Consider the following 15,689-nt stretch of genomic DNA (forward strand, 5'->3'; position numbering starts at 1 on the left):
CATATGATCTCAGTCAGCTAATTAAGCCTTTGCCATTTACATGCAACTAGTCGCTCACCTAATCAGTAGCTACATCCTTTCCATACTGTCTACCCTCCCTACCTCTTTACACCTACCGCCTTCCTTCTAACCTAAATTAGAGGGACTCCAGCATGTTCTCTTACTACTAAACTTAGATAATAATGGTAACACTATTTTCCAGCTTTTATTTATTTCCTCTCATACCATATACATTTAATTCTATTAAACTGCTCATTATAACAAATATCACACACTTTTCTTCATCTTTCTCTCACAATTATGGAGCTTAAGTCACCTGTTGAGCATGTGCATGTTAAGTACTGCAAATATTTGTTACCATGTAAAAAAACAGCCTATACTAATCCATAAAAGTTTTGTGTTCACTCAACTGCACATGCTTATTGTTATTTCAGCTTTATATGTATAATTATTAATGTAAATCTTTACTTTTTCCATACAGCTTATCTTCCTGGACTTCTAGTGAATAGGGCACTGCCTAGTCTGACAAACTGTAAGCAAATGTAAATAAATAAATGAATGAATATGACAGCAATGCAATAATAATATAGGAGCTGTAAGAGTGGGGGAATGAATAACAGTGCTTTCATTAAACTGCAAACTCCCCCCCCCCTTCCCCACATTTACTAGTGATGAATGAAATGCAGGAATGTTCTTCAGAAAGGGGATGATTCTGACTCAGCAACTCCAAATGATCCACATTAAAAACTTGCACTAATCTAATCACTCTGGGGGAAAGTTCTGTTAAACTTCATAAAGTCATTATTCCTGTCCAAATGATCTCAAAACAAATATAATATTAAATAGCTCCCTACAGTAGGTCACTAATTTCTTGTTTTCTTTCAAAGAAAACCAAGGCTGTAAAGGAGCAGGTTCAGTGTAAAAGGGGTTAAGTGAATCCTCTCCGAGATGGGCCAGCTCACAAAGGGAGTGAATTAAGTTACAAAGATGTTGCTGATTGCTTTTGGCTGCTGTACACACTGTAATCCATCAAAAGAGCTGACAGCACTTAAACAGATAGCAGTCTAACCATACAGCACTTAGAGTGGGGTTATCTGAAACTATTCAGCTTTTATAACAATTGCAAACAGGCTTGCTGTTCCACAGGGAATGCTGGTGCCAAAATCTTGGCCAGCACACTTGAGTATTAACCTGTTAAAATGAGCGCTGAAGTGGAAGCTCATGCTCACAGTGTTTGCTCTAGAGAAGTCTGCAACACCTGTGAAAAGGGTGCATAGAAAAGTAGTGTTCATTCAACCTTACTCTATAAAGTAACAGGTTCTCTTGAGCATATCTGCAAAGGTCTGCGAAACAGATTGTTCCAACATGGGATACTTATCAGGCCCTGGATTAAAACAAGAAAAAAAAATGCTGACCCACGTTATACCTCCCACGTGGCATATAAAAATAAAATATAGGGAAACTGGTACAAACTCCAGTAAAGCTTAAAATCCCTGTATGCTTTTGAAAAGTATTTTAGTTTTACATGTACAGGAAACTATGCTAAGTGAATTATTTTACTTAATCTACAAGACTTCCATTTTTCTACAACACAGTTCTTGTCAGCAGATGTAATACTTCCAGTTCTTGCAACTTTGCATGGATAATATTCTCCCACCCTTTGTTAGCAATTGGGTTTCTGGGTGATGGATGCATGACACCTTCAACTCGCACCTCCATTCCAGCTGCAGAAAATGCCTTCCTTGCCCGCTGTTCTGCAAACTTCCCAACACCTATTACCATCTTGACTCCAAGGACTTGTACTGCTTGGCAAAGAGCATCATCACAGATCTGTAGCAGTTGTTCCCTCTGTGCTGCTGGCAAATCGGATGGCGTCAGATTCTTACCAGATTCGCTCATAAAAATAAGTGGGCAATGGTTATGGACAAAACAGCTGCAGAAGAAGGCTTTTGGTTCTTTGCAGGTGTTCTTGAAATACCCCCAAAAGCGTGCACCACTGACTTCACTCTGAGTGCAATCTAAGCCTCTGATTGGCCTCTTGGGGTGTTCTTTTTCTGGTTTCTCTACCTTTCCGGTGATCTGCAGCCATTCCTTCACATGACTAACTTCACCAAATGGAACCTATATAAGACAAAGACATGTCATTTAGAGACCAATTGAAGTACAGATTTTATTAGAAAACAATAGCTTTTAAATAATAATCTGACTATATGCAATTCAAGCAGTATTAAAACTGTGCAAACATTTATTACATACCACCGGTTTGCAGCTCTGGTGCTCTGTTTATGTACCAGTTTGACAATGGAACTTACAAGCCATTTTTGAAAATAAGTACAAACCACATGAATATTTTAAACAGTGACATAATATTAAAAGCTGCCATACTTGTACTGTCTTCGAAGCTGCACTATGAGTGACAAGACCACAGGGGCACAAGGGAAAGCCAGAAGTCACAAGCAGCTATTCAGTAAGTCCAAAGCCAAAAGAAGACAATCTCCAAAGCAAGGCCCGCCATGCATTTTAATGGAGAATAATTGTTTCATCCGGCAGTCTCCATCAATGTTCTTGTCTAGGTGCTAAAGAGACAAATAATGCAGCCCCGGATCTTCAGAATCTGCAAAGATACTAAGCTGGGCTTGGACATACAGGTAAACCAGAGATAGTTTCAGTTCCATTTAATACAACCTTACTTGTGGCTTCCCTTGCTTCAGAGTGAAGAAATCTGGTGATGTCACAAGATCCACCTATCTACTACTGTGTTTATAGTGCAGGTGATTAGCATGAGGTCCTGAAATGAAGCAGTCCAACACACTTGCAGTTTTTGCACCTTCTCTGCCATAATCAGTATATCAGTGGTATACAGATGAGCCTACTTGTAAGGCAACTCCAATTTAGTATCATGAAAACATTATGAAACTGGTTTTATTCAGATTGACAAAAGAGCTGTCTGATTGGACTGCTTTATGCCATCATCTTCCTGAGGTTCCTCAGGATCATTTTTAGGATGTGAGATGCTTGGGTGAAGATTAAATAGCATATTAAAATAGAACGAGGTCACCAGTATTCTAGTTGAGAGCTGAAAAACAATATAAATGGAAGGCAACCAAAGGCAGAATTATATGGGACTCCAAAAGAAATTAAAATTTGTGAAACTACAGCTTCATGCCTGCTTTCCATATTATGCCACTTGCAATCATCCCATTCATATACAGTCTGTCGCAGACAAACCATTATGGTTTTCAGATGGAGCATAGTAATCCTTCCGTTTGACTATATAAAAAATTAATTATAAAATTCCATGACATTTATGATCAAAAAACTGCTTACATTCAGTTTGTGAAAAGAGTACCTTGGTTTCTTAATGCTGCAAACATAACCCTCACAGTATAAATGCAGGAATGACAGTTACTGCATCATTTGTCAACTCTTAGGTCTTGTATGTATTTTTCACATTGCTCTAAATTAGGGATCACACCTTTGATGCCTTCCCTTTTAGTGCTTTCAGATTCTGACTCACTTAAATGTCCAAATGCCTTGATGAAACTTAACTCCGTGAGGAATGCACAGCTACATGTACAGTGCTACAGTATGCCCAATAATGTGGAAATTATGCCACAGACTGTCACAGCTATCTGATGTCCCAGAGTATGACTGCCCTCTCCCATGCTGTAGACATCAGAAGCACAAATGATATAAAGGACAGAGCAGCACCATCTTATCTTTTTTTGGAGGGAGTACCAAGGGAGTTCCCTAACAAGAGTTCTTATTGAGACCATAAAGTAATCTGCAAAGTCTGCTCTGTTTTCTAAAGAATGCTGAAATCTAGGGATAGAGACTGCCTCCTGGAAAGGAAATGGAAAGAATTCTCCAGAAACAACAGTCAAATAAGACAGGGACAGAAAGGGATGAGATTTATACAGCAGCAGTTATCTCACTAGGCCATCACAGTTTGCTGAATTTAATCGCGTAACAAGTTCATAAGGATCACTACTGCACTACACGGGAAGACTACTAAATCAGTAAAGTAGCTGGCCATAGGCTTAGGATGGGGAACCACACAGGCCATATACAACTCCAAGTGTTAAATTCTGCTCTCTCTCTGGAAAGAAAGTCCAGTTTGTATTGCGTACAGAACATGTGAATGAGCATCAACATCACTGCCTCACAAATATTTTGCGCGGAGACATTCTGAGGGAAAAAAAGGGCTGCATTAATGCACCTTAATCTGGCCTCATAAAAGTTTTAACATTATGGCCATAACAAAAACTGATGCAGCTCACCTACCATTTCAAGATGTTTTTCTTGTCTGGCATGAAACCTGCTATGAACAGATTTTCATCCATCCATCCTCAACCCCTTTTCCCATTTTACACATGGGGCCGGGGTGTCACTTCCGCAGTGAGAATCATCTTGAGCAAAGGTTTATACTGCCGGGTGGCTAGCCCTGCCACGGCTGCTATAAGCAGGTCTGTCTAACCAAAATCCTTTGTCTTATCTAAGAATCATCTTAATTGCTTATGCACACCTAAAGGGATGAACAACAAAAACATACCCAACTGCAGCAACCAAACGAAACTGTAAAATTCCCCAAAGCAGGCAGAAGACAGCTCGATATGCAGATAAATCCAAAGACTTGATGAACCAGCAAGTAATCATACCAAAAAACTTTATTGCAGAGAAAGAAAGTTAGCGCTTTCACGGTAATACCATACCGCTTTTTAGACAAACATGAATGGGGACAGAATAACTTGTATACAAATGCAACAAGCACAATTTCCCTTAAGAGCACACAGTGAGCACACAGACCAGGGTCTGGATTTCTCTCTCTCTCTCCAGGTCCCCAGTAAAACTCCCCACTGGGACAGCTATAGAACTGAGACCTCAGCCAAGTGTTCAAGCCAAGTTCACCAGCACCCTCTCTGTGAAACTAGTGCTTCGTGTTCTTGCTCCAAATAGCTGACACACATACATGCTCTGTGATTCGACTTTCACAAACACACACACAACCTGGGAAAGGCTGGCACAGATTTACTAGCTATGGCCCCTTTTGCCCATACTATAAGGTAGTTACACTGCTACAAGACACTCCAAAGCAAACTACTCTAAGGCTCTTGCAAGGGTACCCAATTGCACTGAGTGAAATTAATAATACAAATGTTAGTTTGACCAACAGCAAGGCTTTCAGGAGCAGCCAGAGCTGTTACCAAATATATATAAATACTCTCAGAGATTAAAATATTCTCCTCCAAAAGATCAGCCACAATAAAATATTTAATAATAAATAAGAAAAGAACATGAAATAACTAAATATCCATTTACAGTAAACACCAGAGTTTCAATCACAGGAAATATTAAAATAACAGAAATGAACAAATTCACACAGATACAGAAAAACAGCACTTAACTAATCTCACTATATTTTCCTGACTGATCTAAAGAATTACTACTCCCCAGTTGCTTACTAAAGTAAGGCAAGATGAAGTGGGTGAGTGATTCTTCTTTTTCAGGTTTCAAAAACAGACTACTCTGAGACTTCTGTCTCATCTAGTATTAAATCATCATGTCAGTGCTGGATTACAGAATGATATCACATACATCTGGTTATTAGACTTCTGGTTCCCACACTACCCTATTTACTAGAAACTGAACCAGAATCTAGCATGTGTCAATAATATATACACACACAGAGCCATGCTAAGAGCTGCTGCAGCTCCTGGAAGTCGTAAAACAATTTCAAACCTCTACCCTTCCAGAGTACCAATTAGTTCACCTCAAAGACAATGCAGCCTTCCTAGTACAGACCTTTGGTCTCTGGCTGCATTGAGAACTGTAAGATACAGTCTTGATGGCCTATGCCAGGTAATTTAATTTCAAACTATTTTCAGAGTTAGATGGATTGAGATTAACCTCTTCTCTCCCAGTATCCTCTATTAAAAATATACATTTAAACAGCTAAAAGTAATATATGTATATTTCTTTTTCTGTTCAGTAGGGTACACTATTGGTACAATTTTAACACAAGCAGCTTTACAAATGCAGTTTTCAGCACAAGCACCTGTACAAATTAGCTTGATATACAAATGAGATATATATTGTTTTTAAATAATTAAAAAAAAAATTCCAGCTAGCTGTGCTGGCATATGTTACACATCCACTTCCCTACTTCTCCTGGCATCGCTGACAATACCTCACATTATCACACAAGCACATGAAGATATCGGCAGACTATTACTTATTGACTTACTTGAATTAGTTTACCGAGGAACAGCACTGATCAAGTCTGACCAAGTTTAGTCTCAACCCAGGTTCAAAAAAATGACCAGACATGCAAAACAGACAAGGGTACAACAGCACATAAGTGACAGTACAGCAGTATAATTGCAGTATAATGCTTAGGATACATATTAAATCAAATATATTGATTTCCAGAATACACAAAAGTTTCAAAAACATTTGAGAAAATAGACTAGAACAACTAGAGATGAAAAAAAGAGCAAATGATCTTAGTGGTTGAGTTACAGTGGAAAAGAGTTAAGTAGACTTAAGAGATTTTACATGAGGGACAACAGGTACATCCTGCTTGTTTAACAAATTGTGATTTCAGTAGAGAATGGAACTTGGAATACAAGATGAGTCTTTCATTTTAGGTGGGAAGGACTGTCACAGTTTGGCCCTTGCATTGTCAAAGACAATTAGCTTGGATTGCAGGATTTGTGTTTTAAAGCCTGAGAGGTTCAAGCTTCTTGAATTATAAAGTATAAAAATCAATGCCAAAATGTGACAAATCAGGAAATGAGAAATAAAAAAAAAGACTACTGTTGTGAATGAGCTGCTAATATGATCAAGTGTAGGAAAGAAAAATCTAAATATCCAATGCAAATGCTGAAGATCAGAGAATAATAGGTGGTAACTTTGTTCTCACCACTAAAACAGCCTTGGATAATCTAATATTCTTCTGAATTTCTGCAATATTTCCTACTCAGTTCTGCAAAGCAGAAGTGCCGATACCAAGACTACCCCATTTTCCAGCTGAACAACATGCTTCTTTGTTTCTAAATACCCTCTATAAAAGAAAACTCAATTCCATTAATCACGTATGCCTCTTAAATGTCCATGCACACCTCACAGACACCTGTAAGTTTTTAGTCTCTTTTTCTCTTGCCCAATTTCTGATCTCCTTCATAAGATGTTTGGTACAGACTATGATGCCAAATGGTAGCCTCTGTGCCACTATGAAGCAATGGTCTCCCAAACTGATGTAGGATGCAACTGCATGTACCCCAAGTGGTGCTTTTATTATGTATTTTCTGCTGCTGTACCTAGATATTCCAGCATCCTACTGACCTTCTCTTTGGCACTGGTATACTACTCAGACATCTTCAAAATACCAGGCACATTTGCCTCCAATTTACTTTCCGCTTTCTTAAATGTCAGTGTTCTTTTCCTTGAGTTCACACTTTACATTATCTGCATGATTCTGCATTTTAATATGACCCTTATCTACCCACATTTTAACCACACCTTTATATAATTTTGGTCCACTTATGTTCCAACTCTTTTTTTTTTACCTGTCTCAGAATCTCTTTTGTCTAGACTTAATTACTTATGAAGACAATAAAGAGTCTGAACTAGAATGTACATCCATGACAGCTAACAAGTGAAACTCCTTTCTGCAGACAAAACTCCCTTTGCCATCTCTTTGTCTCTCACATAACCAACTGCACTAGTGAGAATAACAAAAATGGAGTCCCCTAGTATCCAACACACTGATGACTGTGGTGCAATAATGAATAAAATTACTCATTAAATGAAAGCAGTAAAATGATGATTTCTTTTGTGCAAAGCTGAACTTTTTAGTTACATTTCCATCAACATAAGAGCTGTACTCCTTTAAAAATGATTTTCATAAATGCTTTAATTTCTTACTTGTGCTGCATCCGTTCTCTCATTATCACACTGCCAACTATACACCACTATATGCTGACTACCCTGTTATTTCTCATGTATTCCTCCTGGTCATGGCTAAAAACATGCTTAGTGGGTCTAGTACACTCGTTTGGATTGACAATAGAGACTTGTCCAGTACACAAGTATCTTCATAAGTAACAATGCAAAAAAAACTGAAGAAGGCATGACCTTCAGCTGTTTGCAGATCTGTACAAATAGCACTCAGCATGTCTTAAAGTGAAAGTAAAGGGAACTTGGTGGCAGATCAAAAGGAAAGCAGCTGAGTTTATCAAATTTACAAAATCGTGTACTTGGGTTTACTGATAACCCAAAGGAAGAACAGCACATGGAGAAAATCAGGGATATGGTTTACAGTCTTTTGATCTGTCCTAAATAAATAATACAATAATACTGCATAAGGTGGTTAGCTTTAACAGCATACAACCAATTAATACTGATGCTCAAGCTATGACTAGCACCACCACCAAACTAGTCAGCCCAACACAGTGCAGCAGAATAGAGAAATTATAAACCAGAGTTTCCCCAGGGATTCACCCACCTCTCAGCTTTACTGTCATACAGTGTTATGTTACCAACAATAAATGTATCACACACACACACACACACAATACTTTGAGGAGAAGCTAATACCTTTCAGTGCTACTCTTAAGGCAACTTGATGCCACCAGTCAGACAAGTCTGAACACTAAGTTTGCATATTACTGTTCACTCCTAAAACGAGCCAGCTGTAATAAATCATCTTACGGCAGATATAGCTAAGTAAACTCTATGAAATGTGGATGCCAACAACAAACACTCACCAGCTTACTTTTCCTTTAAATGCATTAACAAACAGCAAGTCATAAGCATTTGGAAGATAAAAATGTTTACTGCAAGAAAACATACAAGACCGTTTTAAAATAAAAATAAAAATAACAAAAACACAGACAAAGGAAATGAAATATAAAGGACAGATAATGTCAGGAAAACTTTAAAGGTTAGCTAGCTCTAACATTACCACTAACTGAAACATTATTAAAAAATCAACAGGAAATAAATGAAAATGAAATCACTGACTGAGGATCAGACAGTCCACAGAAGTTACCACTAACCACTGGCTGAATAAGTGCTAAGTTTTTTATGGACTGTCTCACTTCATTTGAAGAACTCTGGAGGGGTGCCCTGGAGCGACATGGTATCTGGTGATATCATGTCAGTGGCATCCTATTGGACCCCTCTTGCCTAAATTAGGTCAGGATGTCAGCCTTGCTTCCTGCAGGCTCAAAACTCAAAAAAAAAAAAAAAAAAAAAAAAAAAAAAAAATTTTCAAAACACACACGCCTAGCTTCCTGAAACGATCCTTGGAAAAAGACAATACATTAATAGGCAGGCAGGAAGCAGCTTACTAAGCCCTGACTGTGTGTATGTGTGTGTGTGTGTGTGTGTGTGTGTGTGAGAGAGAGAGAGAGAGAGAGAGAGAGAGAGAGAGAGAGCGACAGATACAGACAATAAGAGGTGCTGCAGTTTCACTTTAAAAGCCCCAATGCATTTTCTCAGTGGGAGGAATTAAAATTTCTGTACAGATTTTTATTTTTACAGAGAAAAAATTTGGTTTTGCAACATTTCTCATGGTTTACATTTTTGACAAGCTTTTCTGAGGAAACATTCCGTACCATTTTATATTTTACATGTTTTACTGCATTGTTTTAGGAAAACCCTGATATGACTTTGTCCAGTTTTTTCACATTTTTTTTCAAGACAATGTTATATGATATTTGCCAGCTTTGGCAGCACTGATTGATACCACTCTGACTATGGTTCAGGCAACCTCATAACTAGCCTGGGTACTTGACGGATCTGCATGTTTCCACAAATGGAAGAGTGGAGCAAGACGCATACAGTTACAATACCTTGGAGGAAGGGTGGCAATGTAGCACACATCCTTAGGATGGTCTTTTGGTTCAACAAGCCATTGCTAGGAGGAAGCCTTCATTAGAGAGTAGAAAGCCTGTATTTACAGAGAGAAGGTGCTGTGGACCCCCACAGTTATGTGAGTAAATTGTCCCCGTCCAATAAGTAAGGTTAGGCAATGCAAACTCCTTCATTGTCAAGATGCTATCAAATACACATGCAACACTTATGGCTGCCTGCATGCTGGCACCCTTAGGAGAGCTCTCGCTTCCATCCTGTTTCAAAGGCAAATTCCCTATTACTAAAGAATGAATGAGTACAGTCTAACTTGAGGAGGATTTCTGGTTAGAAGGAAACGGGACAAAAAGCACCCAAGGAAAAATGATATACAATGACCTCAAAGTAACAGAAAGATAGCACAGCTATGGACAGTGCAAGATGGCAGGCTGCAAGTAAAGGTGAGTGGTTTCAGCATTAACAGGAAGCTGTCTGCCACATCACTTATTTCTAGGCCTACAAATGCAGTGTCTAACACCTCAGAAAGGAATTTCAGAAAATATTAGAGAAGAAATTTTATCCAATGCAATTAGTGGATGACAAGATATGCGACTTGAAAACAGCCTATAAAAATATATGAATACAGCAAAACTCACTATTTCATCAGGCACAAGAGATGTACACAAACCCTTTTCACATGGAAAAACACTACCAAAACAAGATGATATATGGCAAACTGGGGATGGAGTGAATTGAAAATGAAGGTGGAAAAAGAGCAGCCCCTCACAGAATTGGTTGTAAACACAGATTGCTAGAGGATACAGTGTTAGCTAAGGCTGGTCACAGAAACATTACCGATACCTTTTTTGGCTCACCATTTACCGAAAATATGATTCTGAAAAATGTGAGATGAAAATGCTATAAAAGCAGAACAAAATCTTCTTTTGTAGTGGAGAAAAGGGAAAAAAAACTGTGTGCGCTGCCGGCTTTCACAATACAACATACAGCTATGAAACTCACCACAATGAAGATGCATGACTGCAGAGTCAGAGATGACTTGTAGGTATACCAGTTTTCACCTATGTAACCAATTACCTTGGTTTGAATGGTGGCTTGGGGGGTTGTGGAAAAGACATGATAACCAATAACCAGTTCAACTCTTCAAGTGCAAGGTAAAGGGGACTACCTCTTCATGAAGTCTCTCCACCATCACACCACCGAGGAATAACAATGGTATAAGATGAACAATGCGTAAGGAAGGGGAAGGGCAAAACAGTTATCTGTGGTAAGGATGAAAGGAATGCAATTATGTGCTTGCATCACTTAAGTGAGATTAGTTTAGTGAGGCAAGGACAGTGTACAGAAACATCTTCAATTAGCTGTGAATGAATGGCTACAGTTTCAGCAATTCCAGTTAGCTGACTAGGGGCTTGCTTACTGCCACATGAAGTTAAAGGATACAGAACATTTCTCTATCAGCTATAAATGAAGACCTGTGAATCCACCAGTGACTTACCCTGTGCCTTGGAGGACAGTTAAAAGAGATGCCCAGAAATAAAGCTGAGGACCCTGAGCAACAAGTAAGGAGAACCAACTGTCTGTAAATCACAGTCCTGTGATAGAAAGTAAAATTACTAGAACTGAGAATAGTGGAGTTCTCTTTATGTGCTTGGTAACACATGGAATATTTATAAGGAAAACAAATCTGCACAAGCATGTAAAGGCAGAAAACTATAGGCAAATTAGGGAAGAGTGCAGACAGTAATATTTTTGCTTAAAATTTGGCAAATTTACATAGCAACCTTGCTCTACCAAATATAATCCGTAAGGTTTCAAATGGTTTAATGAAGGTGACCACATAATTCAATTCTGTATCAGCTGCAAATATGGAATAAAATGCACTGTCTGCAACACACAGACTTCAAATACACAAGATACATGCAGACATACATCTCACAGCAATAATGGAATATCCCATATAATCTGCCAAGGAAAACTATGAAGTACTAACAATTTGTGATTGCAAGTCTGCAAAACAATGATCTGAATCAGCTTATTTATGCTTATATTGCTATTTGCATGGGCTGCTGTTTATCAGAAAGTTCTCATTTATTTCCGTTCATTAGTCATATTTATTTAGATAGAATCAGTGATCCGTTGAGCCCATCTGATTTACAGCAGCCCACAATACAAGTACAGGTGCAAACACTGCAGCAAAGCAGTAATGAGAAACAGCAGTGATATGCAGAATATTTCAGTAAAGACAGAACACTCTAATGAATACATCTTACACAGCGGATTACATGCAGACTGAGGTTTATGAAGGTTACATCACCAGTACCAGATGGGGGTGTGCACCTTGGGGTGTTTAAGAAGGAATAAAAGAAGGATTTGTTGACATGGTAGCCTTCATTACATGACAAGGGAAGGACAGGTCCGACACTCTGACCTTATGAGTGGGAAACTAACAGCGGGCCATTAAGAATACAGAGATATGATTCCCTGAGGCAACAATGCAAAACGCCATGTACCAAGGAACACTGACAGAAGGACCATGTCTGACAAATCTATGTGATGAAGGCTGAGGACAACAGATCAGGTGAATTCACTTAACAGACAGTGGTAATGCATCCAGTTCAGTGCGGTGAAACAGTATTGCAGCCAGCCTACAAGATACGAGACTGGGATATTAAACATGACTTATTTAGATGACTTACTAACACCCCGTTTCCCTTTGTAAGAAAAGCATCACAAATATAAGAAAGTGGTAGGTATTTCAAAAGCAAACAAAAGTAGCAGAAGAATAATATTACATAATTGAAACTTCGGGGGACAACCTTCAGTGACTAGAGAGGACACAAAATATAGGCAGAACATAAGGATCTACAGTAGAACTGACAGGTAGCATGGTGAGAGGGTAACAAAAATGTGGTAGAAACAGTAAAAACTAAGAAAAGCAAGGCTATTATTCAACATATGCAAGAGAAGGTTAAAATGTACTTAGCACTGCCTAAAAAAAGTGTGGGGAAGGGAGGATGGTTATATACGGGCAACACAGTGCAAGGATTGGACATTGGGTTAATTATATCTGAAAGCTTACTGCAACATAAAAATATGTATGTAGGGTGTTCATGTAAAGTCACACTATTTAAAGAAAAATGAAAATTACAGCTTTCCTTGAAATATATTGTATGGGAATGCTGTCACTGTACTGGCTGACATATCTTAGAAATATACTGGAAAACACAACCATTAAATGTACTTCTTTGAAGCGTTGTACTCTTACACCTCCCCATTTGGCAAGACGTCATTCTTGAATCCTCCATTCTCCTTGGCAGTACCTTAGCCCTCCAACTGCAGAAAAGCCATGAAAAAGGCAAAATGCATGAGTCACAACCACCCGTGCATTAATCACCTTTGTGTTAGCAACAACGGTGTCATTACCTACAAGAAATTCTTTCAAATTCTCGGCCATCTCTCAAAAGAAGTGGATACCCAATCAGACTACTCATATTAACAAATTACAAGCTGGATAGCAAAATGGTCTATGTGAAAATGGTCAAAATAATCTATTTGTAATCCAGTGGAGACCAAGCAGGCAAAGTATTTAAGAAATTTTTATTGTCACCTGTTTGCACGTAAATAAACATTCTCAAGGTGCAAAAAAAGAAGTTATGTTCTTACCATAACGTTCCATGCAAGTTGTTCATCTCACCTTTGTTCTTTACACGTGGGTTTGGAGCCGATCCATTGGCTCGGAGTCGGCCGCTTTCCAAGCTCAAGATCTCCGAGTAGCTCGAGGCACAGTCCCTATCCCATGATGCTCTCCTACCAACCCCAGATCTAGTTTGCTGAACCAGCAAGAATAAAACACACTAAGCAACCAAATTACAAATATGCACATAGTACACAACTATTTACAATAGCTAAACAATAATCTGGCTAGAAAGAAGGATACTAGCAAGACCAACCAGACCATCAGTCATACTCGTTCTTCCATAACCTGGAGGGGGAAGGTGGGAGGGAGTGTAAGAACAAAGGCGAGATGAACAACTCACATGGAACGTTATTAAGAACATACCTTCTTTTTGTGCGTTGTTCAATCTCGTCGTTTGTTCTTTACACGTGGGTAGCGTTCAAGCACCCCAATTCTGGGCGGCTTACGGGAGTACATTCCTGAGAACGATGGAACCAAAGAAAGCCCTGTCCACTTTGTAATGAATGATAAACATATGGGGTTTGGACCAAGTAGCAGCTGCACAAATGGTGTCCAAAGGTAGACGGGCTGTGTGGGCTAAAGACGTAGAAACAGTCTTGGTAGAATGAGCTTTCACCTCATGTTCTAAAGGTTGTTTAGCTGAAAAATATACAAATTTTAGACAATCAGAAATCCATTTGGACAATGTAACTTTGGATACCGAAAAACCTTTCTTATTGTCTGCATAGGAAACGAATAGTTGATCAGATTTCCTAAATTCTTTTGTTCTGTCCAAATAAAACCTCAATTGTCTGAACAGCAAGCTTATGTAACATGTACTCCATTTTATTAGTATGATGTCTGAAAAAAGTAGGAAGGTCAATAGACTGGTTCAAGTTTGCCTCGGAGCAGACCTTAGGAAGAAAGGTTGGATTTGTTCTTAAAGACACTCTGCCGGGGTAAAAGACTAGATATGGAGGCCTGATGGAAAGTGCTTGTAGTTCAGAAACTCTACACGCCGAAGTAATAGCCACCAGGAAAATTTTCTTCCAAGAAAGGAACTTCAAAGGACAAGATAATGCAGGCTCAAAATGGGGAAGAATGAATTGAGATCATACCAAATTCAGATTCCAGGGAGTAACAGGATGTCTGATAGGTGGCCTAAGGTGATGAGTTCCTTTCAAAAAGGCTTTACATAATCTGTGGGACATAATGTTAGAACCACTGCATCCCACATGTAAGTTAGATATGGCAGCCAATTGAACCCTTATCGTAGAAGCTGACGCACCATTGTGGAAGACCGTAGTCAAGAATTCCAAAATACTAAGAACAGGGGTGACATAGGGATCAATACCATGCTGAGAAGCCCAATGAACAAATCGCTTCCATTTGCTGTTATAAAGTTTCCTGGTGGAGACTTTGTGAGAGGAAAGTAAAATATGTTGAACCGCTGGAGACAAATCATGTGACCTGGCTAGGTTGGGAAGTGGAGCAGCCAAACTTGTCAGTTTGAGGGAGACAAGACAGGGATGAAGAACTCCCGACGAATAAGTCAGAAAGTCTGGCACTGGGTCCAGAACCCAAGGTTCTTCCACTTGGTATTGCTGTAGGAAGGGGAACCATATCTGCCGAGACCAAAACGGGGCTATTAGAATAACAATCCTTCCCAGGCTTTTGGCTTTCTGTAAGAATCTGGGGATCAGAGGGAAGGCATAAAGGAGACCCGAGGGCAAATTGTGTACAAATGAGTCCCTTGGGCTGACCCTCGCTGGAGGGTACAGGGCAAAGTAGCTTCTGCATTTGGCATTCATCGGGGATGCAAAAAGGTCGCAGCCAGGTTGGCCCCATCTGCGGAATATCATTTCTGCCATTCGTTCTTTGAGGGACCACTCGTGAGGCAACAGAATGGCTCTGGTCAGTTTGTCCGCTATCACGTTGGATGACCCAGGTATGTGCATTGCTATCAGAAAGCGCCCGGTGGATACAGCCCACTGCCAAACTCTCAGGACCTCTGGACATAAGGGGTAAGACTTGGTTCCCCCTTGCTTGTTGATGTAGCAGACTACCGACATGTGGTCTATCTGTATTGCAATCGTCTTTCGAGGTAGAGAGTCGTGAAAGTGTTGCAATGCTAGAA

The 15,689-nt window shown here is 39.3% G+C and overlaps 1 protein-coding gene across 1 annotated transcript in view; it reads right to left on the minus strand.

The window, feature by feature from the left end:
- Positions 1-665: 665 nt before the first annotated feature.
- SMUG1 (single-strand-selective monofunctional uracil-DNA glycosylase 1) overlaps positions 666-15,689 on the minus strand; it is a 172,883-nt gene continuing 157,859 nt past the window's right edge. Inside the window, exon 3 of the mRNA XM_044083948.1 lies at positions 666-2,121. Within this exon, the coding sequence (XP_043939883.1) occupies positions 1,585-2,121 (537 nt within the window). The 3' untranslated portion in view covers positions 666-1,584. The remainder of the gene's footprint in view (positions 2,122-15,689) is intronic.

The sequence above is a fragment of the Protopterus annectens genome, chromosome 9.part0 (genome assembly GCF_019279795.1).
Source record: "Protopterus annectens isolate FY-2018-M chromosome 9.part0, PAN1.0, whole genome shotgun sequence".
In the NCBI taxonomy this organism is placed as follows: domain Eukaryota; kingdom Metazoa; phylum Chordata; order Ceratodontiformes; family Protopteridae; genus Protopterus; species Protopterus annectens.